Source organism: Phoenix dactylifera, chromosome 16 (assembly GCF_051530095.1).
Source record: "Phoenix dactylifera cultivar Ajwa chromosome 16, Ajwa_hap1_PhDact_Kaust_v1.1, whole genome shotgun sequence".
Classification (NCBI taxonomy): domain Eukaryota; kingdom Viridiplantae; phylum Streptophyta; class Magnoliopsida; order Arecales; family Arecaceae; genus Phoenix; species Phoenix dactylifera.
In genome coordinates this window covers 20,770,832-20,783,750 of record NC_143205.1, presented here as the reverse complement: position 1 = coordinate 20,783,750, position 12,919 = coordinate 20,770,832, and the positions used below count along the sequence as shown (strand labels likewise).

Sequence of the window (12,919 nt, the reverse complement as noted above, 5' to 3'; positions counted from 1 at the left end):
AATCTAGAGGAAACATCAACATGGGCAGTTGCGATGATATGCGCTGTTCTCGTCGTCATCTCCATTGCCATTGAACATGGCATCCACCTCGCATCTAAGGTAGGTTGAGCACTCGAGCTAAAAGTAGCTAATTATCAACTGTCCTACGAACATCGCACGAGAAGTTTTACTTTATAGGGCCGAGCTGAGGGTGGCATGGGCCGGCTTAGGTCATGCTCCGTGCATATTGTAGGCTAGAGAAGTTATACTCGAGGGTGATTCGGTGACGATAATTAGCTAAATTCAGAATGGTACCGGCGGTATGGAAGAGTGCCACCTTTTGTTTCGGAATATCCGAGCTATTATGGCCAAACACATATTCAGAGGCTAACGAGGCCGCTAGTCACTCCAGAAGTATCCTATAGATTGAAGAGATGGAGTTGCCTAGAGCGCTTAATTATTTATTGTTTTCTGATCTTTTTTTAATGTATTATATGAATCATTCATTTTAGCGAAAAAAAAAAAAAAAAAGCTATCCGGCTAATTTCATCCTCTTATTCAATTCTCCAATGATTTTAACAGTAAGTCTCGTGGTTGTCTGCAGTGGTTAAAAAAGCATCACAAAAAGGCGCTCCATGAAGCCTTGGAAAAGGTCAAATCTGGTATGCTTCTCCAAGATTTCCATCAACATAATTTTCTCACACAGACATACGGCTGATGCTGCCGCTTCTGCGACAGAGCTGATGCTGCTCGGCTTCGTATCGCTGCTCCTGACGGTTGGGCAAGGCACCATCACTGATTTATGCGTGCCGAAGAGTGTTGCCCATTCATGGCACCCTTGCAAGATGGAAGCCCCTGATGCTGCTGGCTCCGGGAGCCATGAATCCAGCGAAAGCAATCCCGGCCGGAGGCTTCTCCACCACTCAGAATCCATGGCCAGTTTCCGACGAGTCTTGAGCGGTGGAGCGGAGCCGGACAAATGCGCGGCCAAGGCAAGTTAGCTCTTTATTCCCTGGTCAACAACTCGTGGCATGAATGTCCTTACCATTGATATAGTAGGTTAAACTTAACCTTCCCATCTGCTATTAATGATGGAAATGTCATGGAGAGGCCCACATCCACCCTCTCACTGGCTGGCTTCTAAGCTGCCTTTTGGTAGTCCAGCTACATGATGGAAATTCTAGCCGAAGGGCCCAACCTAGAAGACCTGCAGTAATTCATACAATGTGAACTTTATTGATCTGACTAGTTCAAATGACAAATAGTCATAGGCTGAATTTACTGCAGGCTTTTTGTCATGTTAAATGACAGCATGGCATAACGTCAGGCTTGTCATTTGCCCTCTCTCTTTGTTTCCTCCCTAACCGTTATGTCATTCGCCCACCTTTGTCAAACTGGAACCTTTGAATGTTTGGAATCCGTTGGTTCCACAAATTGTTTGACCGACTTTTGGTGGAAGATGATAGCATATAAAAACAAAAATCAACCAGATGATTTCATCTTGATTGACCTCTCAATCTGGGTGGCCAGGTATGATCCAGGATCTTGCAGGCCAAACTTAACGTTTGCAGCACAGGCCCTCCCAAGATTTTCAAAAATCTGGACCAAAGCCAAGCCCATTGACGCTCAACTCCTTTGTGTTAAAATGTTTGCAGTAATTTTATTTTTCTGTTCCATCATATTCGGTATATCTCAAGAGTTATATACTCGTACATAAACTCCATTCAAAAAAAATAATATAGCCTGATATAGGATCGGGCTAATAATAAAAAATATTACTGACTAATACAAGTTGTTATGTGATTCTAAAATCATTCTAAAAAAATAATAAAAAAATATTATAGATGATACAAGTTGTTACATAATTCCTAAAATCACACTAACACTCTACGCTTTGTTCCTCATCATTGTCATATCATGTTATGGGCATTTTCCTTTGTTGTTCTTTGAGGTGTCTTTAGATTTCCAAATAGATTTGGGAATGCAAAGCTCTGACCCAAATACTCCATTTATTTGGTATAAATAAAACCACAACAGAGTGCCACCTGTTTTTCATCTTTGCTTAACATTTTACTGCAATGCGTCCTTTTGAATTCTTATCTATATTAGCTTACCAGTGACCGGTCTATGAACTTGCAGAACAAGGTCTCATTCATTTCTGCCGATGGTCTCCACCAACTCCACATATTTATCTTCGTTCTAGCCGTCTTCCACGTGCTCTACTGCATATCCACTATGGCCTTGGGCAGTTTAAAGGTATGGCGAACTCATTGAATACCTATCACAGAAATAGGTCCCTTCATTGATCTATGTTGAAGGAAAACATTTGATGCAGATGAGACACTGGAAATCATGGGAGCTTGAGACGAGGACAGCAGAATACCAGTTCTCGCATGGTATGTTAATAAAGGAAATGGTCAGAAGTACTCACAAAAGGAATTCATTCATTTGTTTCTCAATATACTTATAGCTGCAGTGTTGTGGAAATGGTACTCTTAGATCCTGACAGATTTCGATTGGCGAGAGAAACTTCATTCGGTCATCGTCACCTGAACTTCTGGAGCAAGTCGCCGATTCTCACCTGGATTGTAAGGGCCATCACCCTAAGTTCCTGTTGGGGTTGGGGGGGGGGGGGGGGGGGTGGGGGAGGGGGAGGGGAATAATGACAACTCGTTAATCACCAGTACAAAGAGGAAAAGAGCCTTTATGCTTAATCAGCTAAACACAGGCTCAAATTATTTTAATCTATTAAACAATAGGCCATTCGAACACTAACAGAGAAAAGGAATTACTTACTTCCAAGCTAGCCAATAATCTGCTTTCTGTTATTTGATTTCTTAAAGAAATTTCAAGGATAAGCGCCGAGAGAACGAAATATCTCAATAGCACATCATAAAACCCAATATATACAGTAAAATACCGAAACTCTGATTCAATACCATAGGAAGGGTTGTGCATACAGATTGGTAGATATACTCTATAATACAACAAGAAATGCAACAATGCATTTCTGAAAACAATTTGCTATAGAACAGCCAAATTGCAGACGATTATTTCTTAAACTTCTGCCTTATACTTAAAAGTCTAATCTTTTTTGACAGGTGTGCTTCTTTAGACAGTTTGTGAGATCAGTTCCAAAAGTTGATTATCTGACACTACGACATGGGTTTATCATGGTACGCCATTAATAGCAAAACAGAGTTATGTAAGAGCATTTGGCAAACTGCAAAGAGAGTCATTCTAACTTGATAACTTCAGGCACATTTAGCCCCGCAAAGCTCAAGCAAGTTTGACTTTCGAAATTACATAAAGAGATCACTGGAGGAGGATTTGAAGGTCGTGGTAGGGATCAGGTATGCTGAGATGTTTTTGACGTCCATCTAATTTCTTAAGACTGTTGGCAAGTGTAACTAGTAAGATGAAGGTACCTCCAACCACAGATGGAGATGAACCATAACCTAATTAAGCTGAAAGATGCTCTAGATTGCCAAATTAATCAGCAGATATCTGTATAATACATCACTACCAAATATAACAAAAAAAATGGCTTTCATAACGAAGATGGCTATGCTTACCAACAGAAAGAAAGGTTCTGGCGTAATTCTTGTGGGAATTGAGAATTTTACACTGCATGGTTCCTTCTGCCACTACCAAAAGACAACTTTATCATAAGATTCTAACATTATCATTGTTGCCGGTTTCTGAATAAAAAGTTTTGAGAAACACTACTGAAAGTTATTTTAATAGATTTTTTCTCATATTGATCGATTGCCTATAAGAGAATGAATTAATAATGCACCTGGTTGAAAGATTGGACAGTCTGAAACATTCATGCTTGTTAGAATGTCTTTCCATATAAATTTCATTACATAACCTACCCATTCCATGAGCAGTATTTAGAGCTCAGCTTGTGTTTGTTCATTTTTACAAGATTGTATAATAATATGTATGAGCCATCTAATATGTTAACTAGGCTAATGGTTCCTTTCTTGTTTGCGTTTTGAATACTTGCAGCCCCCCACTATGGGCCTTTGCAGTACTCTTCCTGCTATTTAACACTCGTGGTAATGCTATGCAACTCTATCTTTATTATACCATCACATAATAGCAGAACTTGTATGTATATCAGTTAAGTACTTATACGATCCTTATTGGCAGGCTGGCACTCCTATCAATGGCATCCATTTATCCCTTTAATTGTAAGTTGAGAATGCCAGCTTAGTTTCAAAGTTTTCAGCGTCTTTTTTTTATTTTAACATGAATACAGTTCAAGAAACTTTGTATTTATCAGATATTGATTTAAAGTAATTGCTTTTACATCACACTGCAATGATAGACTAATACAAAATCGATCAATGTTTTCACCTTGTTAAGTAGCATATTTTTCTTTCTTTAGAGAAGTTTAGCATATTTATCTTTCCCTGACCTGATTATCTAATCCTATTGCAATGATACCTCACAGATTAAATACAGCAATTTACTCAATTTTTCCACCTTGGACTCTCATTTTCTTTTTTCTAAAAAAGAAGAAGCACGTCATTGTCAAATGTAATGATCATCATTGTGTTTACTTCATGAGAGTTATTTAATGCAAGGAAGATTTTTTGCAGACTATACTACTTGTAGGGACAAAGCTTCAGGTGATAATAATAAGGATGGCCTTACAAATCATGGAGCGAGGAGATGTTGTTAAGGGAGTGCCGGTCGTTCATCCCACAGATGATCTCTTCTGGTTCAAATGTCCTCGGCTTATGCTGTACCTCATCCACTTTGTCCTCTTCCAGGTACTGTCCCATTCATGATTCCTAGGGTACACAAAACCTGTAAGAGGTTGCAAGAACAATAATCTCTTCCAGATATAGACACGTCATCATTAGATTAACCCTTTATATACTTAATTGTCTTGCAGAACGCCTTTCAGCTTGCCTTTTTTGCGTGGAGCTGGGTAAGGCTCTGAAATCTACTGATCTTTTGTAATTGCAACAGATTGCACAACCAAGGGGGTGGGGGGTTGACTGGCCAGGAAATCATAGATGGAAGAAGAAAGAAATTGATCATGTTTTAATATGACTTTTTATATGTTATTTTCACAGTATGAATTCGGGTTTCCTTCATGCTTCCACCAGCGTGTAGAAGACATCGTCGTCAGATTTTCCACGGGGTTAGCTTCCTACTCTTTGTTTATTGCAATTTATTGGTTTATGCATTAAACAATATTTGACATAATCAACACAATAACCCTGTAATGTAATGGCCAATTTCAGTTATATTTGAGTGTGCATTTCAATTACTCAGTGAAGGGGAACTATAATATCCTATTAATATCCATCATGGACAAAAGTTTATGGAATCCTCAAAGATACGTTAGTTGTTCTTTGAAACTTCTATACCAGATTACATTTTTTTTGCTTTGTCTTTCTCTTCAAACAACTCACGAAACAATTTGAGATTATTAAAATCAATCTGAATTACAAGAAAGTAAGCTAAGATCATAACAGACATTTAAGTAAATAAAAATGAAAATAAGAAGATGAAGCCAACATGGGAGTTATATTAACTAGTTGATCTTACACAGACATGTAAAAGAATGTTCTGTGATTTTTCTTCTTTCAGTATATCTAATATTTTTTTTACTTTGATCAGTGTCCTTATACAGGTTCTATGCAGCTATGTTACACTTCCTCTCTATGCATTGGTAACACAGGTAAACTCGAATAGCAAAATGCAGATTCCATCAATAAATACAAATGATTGATCAGACATGATGGTCATTAACAGATGGGTTCCAACATGAGGCCTACGATATTCAGTGAGAGAGTTGCAACTGCCCTAAGAAAATGGCATCATACAGCCAGGAAGCACTTGAAAGAGAATAGGCAGTCTGGAAGCCTAACCCCATTGTCCACAAGTATGCCTGCTACCCCAACCAGTGGATCATCTCAGACAAACCTGCTGCGGCACCTTCAGAATCTAGATAGTTTCCAAGATTCTTCAAATCGCTGCAGTTTTAATAAAGAACATTTTAACATTGAAAGGTCCCCGTCGCCATCCAACCGCAAAGTCCATGGTTTATCTCCTCAACGACAAAAGATCAGGCCACAACGAGAAGTACCCTTGCCATCCAACCACACAATCAATGGTTTATCTTCTCAACAACAAGAAATCGTGCAACAACATGAAGTCGCTCGAGGGGAAAGAGAAATGCAAGAGTCGGGTGGTTCTGCACCATTGCCACCCCTAGAGGACAGGAATCATCAACATATAGTTGCAATTTCTCCTAATTTCATCTTTGATAGAAGAGGGGAACAATGAGTTGGAGGCTCCAAACTGTTTTCACTATAGTGTCACTTCCTCCATTAGCAGGTTCTTGAAGCCTTGAGAAACCAAGTTAGCAGTGCCAATCCTACAAGTTCGGCCAAAGCCCAGCTGATGACGTTAAACAGTTCTGCCAGTTTGCAGTTTCGTTTCTTTATAAAGCTTTCTAGATAACCAAATTTATCATGATTGTCGCATACTATACTAACTATCAATTTGAAGCACAAATGTTACATTGTCATATAAGAAAGAAATTATGAAGAGAACCCAATATTGTCCCATCCCCCTCGGGGTTTCTGTGTCTATTCTTTGTGATAACCAAGCTGCTATATATTGAGCTAAGAATAAAGTTTATAATGGGAAGAGTAGACACATAAGGTTGAGACATAATATTGTAAGGCAGCTGCTTGATGATGGGATTATATCTCTTGAGTTTGTAAAGTCGGAGTTGAATTTGGCCGATCCTTTGACAAAACCACTAGGTAGAAAACTAGTGAGTGAAACATCGAGGGGGATGGGACTAATGCCTATATCAAAGTCAATAACGACAGAAACCCAACATGTGTGATTGGAGATCCCATGAAGCATGTTCATATGGGTAATAACAAGTCGCTAGTTGACTGTGAGTACACTATCATATTTAATTTTGAAAATCCATCCCTATGGTGTAGATAGTGCAAACTGCAGTAGATAAGGATGAGGTAAAGCTCTTAATGGATACCATAGTCCTTTAGGATGGTGTGTCTACCTGCAGTACATACTTGATGGATCCACCTATATGGGTGTGGGAGTGGGGCTGCTTCCTATGAGAATTAGGCAGTTCTCTAAAGCACTCATGAATATCCAGGTAAGGTGCATGGTCTATTTGCACCAACCCGTTTAGAACAAACCCAGAACTTGAGAGGTCAATGTGGGCTATGAGTCACTGATTTACGTAAAGGACTTTTGGTTCATAGAAATTTCATGTTTCACCAAAAGTTCTGTAAGTCATACTTACTAGTCCTAAAAATGGTTCACAGTCTCAAAGATACCATTTTGATGCGTTGAACTCTCGCGCTCGTTAACTTATTATTGAATTTTAAAATATGTGGGGGATTATTGGAAAATTTCAAAATTCCGAGTCTGCCCTTTTTTGTCTTTTGTTTTTTTGTCTAGTGTACTTTCTTTAGTCCCACATTGGAAAGGGATAAAACTCAAAAGATCTTTATGTAGTATTCAACCTTTTAACTTGGTGAAGCAAAGAAAGTAAGTAGCCCACGCACGCACGAGCCCAATGGAGGTTCAAGCCAAAATTGGCAAATCCAATCTGAAAACATTTAACCAGGCGCGTCGCGCTCGATCATCACGCGCAGGGGAGACCCCCCGCGCGGGTGTGTGCTTGAGTTTGGTTTCTTTTTGCGGTTTAATTTTTTTTTGTTTTATCTCTTGGTAAAACGCCGTGTCTTTTAAATACGCCTCTTCCTTTCTTTTTAAACCCTATCCTCTCTCTCTGGAGGACTGGAGGATAGGCCGCCAGGGCGTGATCTATTCTTAAGGACAGTGAAATCACGCCTCAACTGATAAGTTGTTCCTTCTTTCCATCTATTATTTTTACAACATATTCTGCAATTAATTTAAAATATATAGCAAAATCGATGATCATAAACGAAGAATAACTTAGACATAATAATGCTAACGAATCATGGCATATGACTTCAAATACATGTGTAGGAAATTGACTTATCAAAGGTCATTGGGAGGTCTTTAGAATCTGCGTTTAATATGCTTGAAAAACTTGCCAGCAACCACAACTATAGGAAAAGGAATCTGCTCCATAACAATTTAATGAAGCATAAAATGACTGAATAAAACATCTGAATAACATATTTCAGTTATTTACTTGTTTGAGTGAATTCTTCTGCAAGTTTCAGCCAGAAATTTATGAACTGTAGTTTAAGAGGAAAAATTACAAATACAAGTATTATCCTACAGTCAATAAGTAATCTATAACGAACATAGTGGTCAACTTTTGAGATCTTTCACTAATCATGAAAACTTCCACAAGCACAAAACTAATGCTGGCGCTGCATTTTTAACCCAGAAGACCTAATCCCTCAATAACAAACATATTTCTCAATTTTCTTCGAAAAAAGAAAGAAAACATACATTACTCGAAAAAAAAAAACAAAGATTTTGGAACCTTTGAATCTGAGAAGGCCCTTGTTCTCTTTCTCAACCCCCTCTGAGAAGAGAAGCCATAGGGCGGGCGGAAAACGGAAGGTACTCCGGCGAGCGAAGACTCGGTAGGGGCGATTAGGGTTTAAGAACCCGCGTTGGACTCGAGACCGGAACGAGGGGAGGGAGAGCCAAGAAGCCATAATATCTGTATTGTTAGCTGTATGATTTGTCTTGTCCTATAGCTATATAGGAGTGTGACTTATCTTGTCTTGTAGCTGTATAGTAGTTGTATTATTAAATGTATCTTAGCTGTATCTTACTTGCACACAGCCACCCTCATCTATAAAAGAGAGGGCTATGACACTGTTCCGATTATGAATAACAGAGCATAAGCTTTTCTTCCTTGTTTTTCTGTCCTCTTCATCTCTCTCTCAACATGGTATCAGAGCTATGGAGATCCTGAAGCAGTCCTCTTCATCTCTCTCTACTCTCCTCTCGTAGGCCACCACCGGCCCCGTTTTCTTCTTCTTCTTCGGCGGCGAGCATCGCCAGGATCATCGAGATCTGGCACATCCATTCTCCTCGGGAGAGTACTTGTTTTCTTTGGATTTTTCTTGTGGAGAACCGGCCGACCGCGGTAGTGCAAAGGCTCTGCCGTACGTCACCAACTCAGGAAGAGGCGCCCGTCCGTTCGTCCGTTGTCAGGCGCTGGCTCCGGAGAAGAGGACTGTCCTCTGCTTCTCCGCCGTGGGTTTATTCTCCGCTGCTGTGACCCACATCCAGCCCGCCGTGGGTTTCTTCTCCGCTGTTGTCACCCACATCGGGCCTGCCCGCCGGAGCTCGGAGTGGACCTGAGAAGAAGGAGGAGCCCGCCTGTCCGTCCGCTGTCAGGTGCCGGCTCCGGAGAAGAGGACCATCCTCTGCTTCTCCGCCGTGGGTTTATTTTACAAGGTCCATCTTCAACCTCTTCTCCGCCTTGGGTTTCTCTTCAACCTCTTCTCCGCCTTGGGTTTCCCTTCATCTCTGCGGCACAAAAGCAGAGCAGTTCTTTCCTAAGGTCTGGTGAAAGAAGTGTGACAAGAGATAAGGTACACTACGCTTTGCCCCCACCCCCAACTTAGTTGAAAGTTGAAAGGCCTTGGTTAGTCTCTGTCATCATTAAAACATCACATAGAGCTGCAAGTACAGAAGCCTCTCTTTGTGGCAAGTACGGAGGCGTAAGGGTTTGGTCACCTGTCATCTGGGCAACTAGCTACAGCTACAGAGACGTGACACAAAAAAAAAAAAAAAAAAAAAAAAAAAAGAAGAAGAAGAAAGAAAGAAAGAAAGAAAGAAAGAAGAAGTAGATTTCATTCATGGCCTTGTCAACTGATGTTACACGCCCTATTGAGGTCATTCTGAATGAGACCAATTATAGCATTTGGTCCCAACATATGTCTGTTTTTCTTATTGGGCACAGATTATGGAGATTCGTCACCGGAGACAGGAAGGCTCCTACACAGGGTCTTACAGAGTCTGATGCTGATTTTGAAGAACGACGAGAGGAGTGGGAGAGTACACACTGTAAGATTTTATCTTGGTTTATTAATACATCTGTGCCTTCCATTCAAACTCTTCTCCCAAAATTTCGAAATGCCAAGCTTGCATGGAAATTTCTGGCAAATCGTTACAATTGTTCAAGTGACTTGGCTCTTCAGTTTCAGCTGGAGTCTAGGATTCACCAGTTGCGTCAAGCATCTGGTCAATCCATTCTTGATTTCCATTCACAGATCAGCAGTCTCTGGGATCAACTTTCCCAGGCTGATCCTAATTTTACAGATGAGGACTCTGCTAAGAAATTTCAAGAATATAGAGATCGTCGGCAATTTATTCAGCTTATGATGGGCATTCGCGACGAATTTGAGACTACCAGGGCTTCCTTACTTCATTGATCTCCTCGACCGACTGTGGAGGTCGCCCTCACTGAGCTCATTTCAAAGGAAACTCGTCAGACTACTCGTCGAGGCATCTCTACTGATATGGTTATGGCCACATCAGCTGGTATTTTACTTACCCCCTTATCTCCTCTACTTCTGTTCCAGTTGCTGCAGCTATCTCTTCAAAGTCAGACAATGGAAAAACTAGTAAATTTCAGAAACAGTGTTTCTATTGTGGCAAAATAGGCCATAAGATCTCAGAGTGCAGGAAGAAACAAGCTGAGGAGACGAAGACAGCTCAGAAAGCCCAGACGATCTCATCACACCGTTTTGCGGCCGTTGCTTCTACTGATTCGTCTAGTTCTGCATCCTCTTCTTCTATACCCACTTCATCCCTTACTACAGCTGATATTGAGGCAATAGTTCATCAGGTTCTATCTCGCACTGCCCTCTCTACCATCTCAAGTAAACTCTCCTCCTGGTTTATTGACTCCGCCTGCTGCAATCACATGACCTCTGATTCATCCCTAATTTCCTTGAGCACAAACCTAAACTCTGTTCCTGTTATTTACACTGCTAACGGCTCTCATATGGATGTAAGCCACGTAGGTTCTGTCTCTACTCCTATTCTGTCTTTACCTAATACATATCTTGTTCCGAAATTATCTTTCAACTTACTGTCTGTTGGTCAACTTGTGGAACATGGCCTTAAAGTAACTTTTACTGATAGAGGTTGTGATGTGCAGGATCAGAAGACGGGTCAGCTCGTTGGGACCGGGCGTAAAGTTGGTCGTTTGTTTGAGCTCATATCACTACACGTTCCTAACTCCAGTCTTATCCCATCAATCGCTGCTGTATCCTCTAGTCTCTGGCATTCTCGGTTAGGACATGCTTCTCCGTCTCGCGTTCAGTTTTTGGCTTCAAATGGTCATTTAGGAAAAGTTAATTTTGAATCTTTTGATTGCGTCTCTTGTCAATTAGGAAAACAAAATGTTTTACCTTTTAATAAAAGTATTTCTTTTTCTACTGCACCTTTTGACTTGATACACTCTGATGTTTGGGGACCTGCTCCTGTTACCACTAAGGGAGGATCAAAATATTTTGTGATATTTATTGATGACTACTCACGGTATACATGGCTCTATCTTTTACGTGATCGTTCTGAATTGCTTGACACTTTTCGTGATTTTCAGCAGATGGTTAAAACTCAGTTTGGTCGGCCCATAAAAATTCTTCGTAGTGACAATGTCATGGAATATACCTCTACCTCATTTATGGAAGTACTTAAACAAGATGGAACATTATCTCATCGTTCTTGCCCTTATACTTCTCAGCAAAATAGTCGTGCCGAACGAAAACATCGGCATATCTTAGATATTGTCAGGTCCTTTCTTCTTTCTGCGGCATTACCTGAATCTTTTTGGGGAGAGGCTGCTCTTACAGCAGTCTATACCAGCAATCGGGTACCCTCTCCTATGATCTCAAACAAATCACCATATGAAGTTCTTTATAAAAAAATTCCTGATTACTCTTTCCTAAAAGTATTTGGTTGTGCTTGCTTCGTTCTACTTCCTTCACATGAACATACTAAACTTGGACCACGATCACGTCTTTGCTGTTTCCTTGGTTATGGCATCGAACATAAAGGTTATCGTTGTTATGACCCCATAGCCAAACGACTTCGTATATCTCGACATGTCCACTTTTGGGAACACAAAATGTTTACCAGCATATCTCCACTTTTCACAGGTTCTCCTCAGTATTCCCCAGTCTTCAACAATCCTCCTATTGATTTATTTCCAGATTCCTCTTCTGTTGCAGGTGATGAGAGCTCATCAAGAGACCGCTTCATGCCTGACTCCACCGAAGCTGGATCGTCCACTGATCCAATCAGCACAACTGGATCATCCGAGCCCGAACCCCTCCCCAGTACTACCCTCCGTCGCTCTGGTCGGGTACGATCCACTCCATCTCATCTAAATGACTATCATTGCTTTTTTGCTCTTGCTACCCTCTATGAGCCTCGTAACTATCACGAGGCCAGCTCTAATCCTCTTTGGCAGAAGGCTATGTCCGATGAACTTCAAGCAATCCATGCCACTCATACATGGGATCTGACTGACCTGCCTCCTGGAAAGACTACAGTGGGATGCAAGTGGGTATACAAGATCAAGACGCATGCTGATGGTTTAGTGGAACGCTACAAGGCTCGTTTGGTGGCTCGAGGATTCACTCAGGAGTATGGTATTGACTATGAAGAGACCTTTGCCCTGGTAGCACGTCTTACCACTTTTCGTTCTTTACTTGCAATTGCAGCTGTCAAGCGGTGGAGGATGCATCAGATGGATGTTAAAAACGCTTTCCTCAATGGTGATTTAGCTGAGGAAGTTTATCTACAACCTCCTCCAGGTCTTGCTCATCCTCTTGGAAAGGTTTGTCGCCTCCGAAAGGCGCTTTATGGTCTCAAGCAGTCTCCTCGCGCTTGGTTCTCCAAGTTTAGTTCAGTCCTTACTCAGCAAAGTTTCACTCCTAGTGCATATGATTGTGCACTG

General features: G+C 40.9%; 1 protein-coding gene and 1 long non-coding RNA gene across 3 annotated transcripts; one reads left to right on the top strand and one right to left on the bottom strand.

Annotated features, from left to right (window-relative positions):
• Positions 1–116: 116 nt before the first annotated feature.
• LOC103719403 (MLO-like protein 6) lies at positions 117–6,560 on the top strand. Of its 2 annotated transcripts, XM_008808620.6 has the most exons (14): positions 117–641; positions 718–971; positions 2,119–2,235; positions 2,315–2,375; positions 2,479–2,567; positions 3,081–3,155; positions 3,238–3,332; positions 3,994–4,043; positions 4,138–4,178; positions 4,590–4,763; positions 4,889–4,924; positions 5,073–5,140; positions 5,623–5,683; positions 5,758–6,560. In XM_008808620.6, the coding sequence occupies exons 2-14, from the start codon at positions 723–725 to the stop codon at positions 6,289–6,291; spliced, it is 1,650 nt and encodes a 549-aa protein (XP_008806842.4). In that variant the 5' UTR covers positions 117–641; positions 718–722; the 3' UTR covers positions 6,292–6,560. The 2 variants fall into 2 exon arrangements, with proteins under 2 accessions (XP_008806842.4, XP_089784018.1); XM_089927892.1 differs by having other exon boundaries at positions 117–971.
• On the bottom strand, positions 2,119–8,671 carry LOC113463551 (uncharacterized). The gene is made up of 4 exons (XR_016398758.1): positions 8,474–8,671; positions 4,645–4,784; positions 2,411–2,590; positions 2,119–2,257 (listed from the first exon to the last, which is right to left on the bottom strand). It is a non-coding gene; the product is annotated as an uncharacterized LOC113463551 (long non-coding RNA).
• Between the last annotated feature and the right edge of the window lie 4,248 nt (positions 8,672–12,919).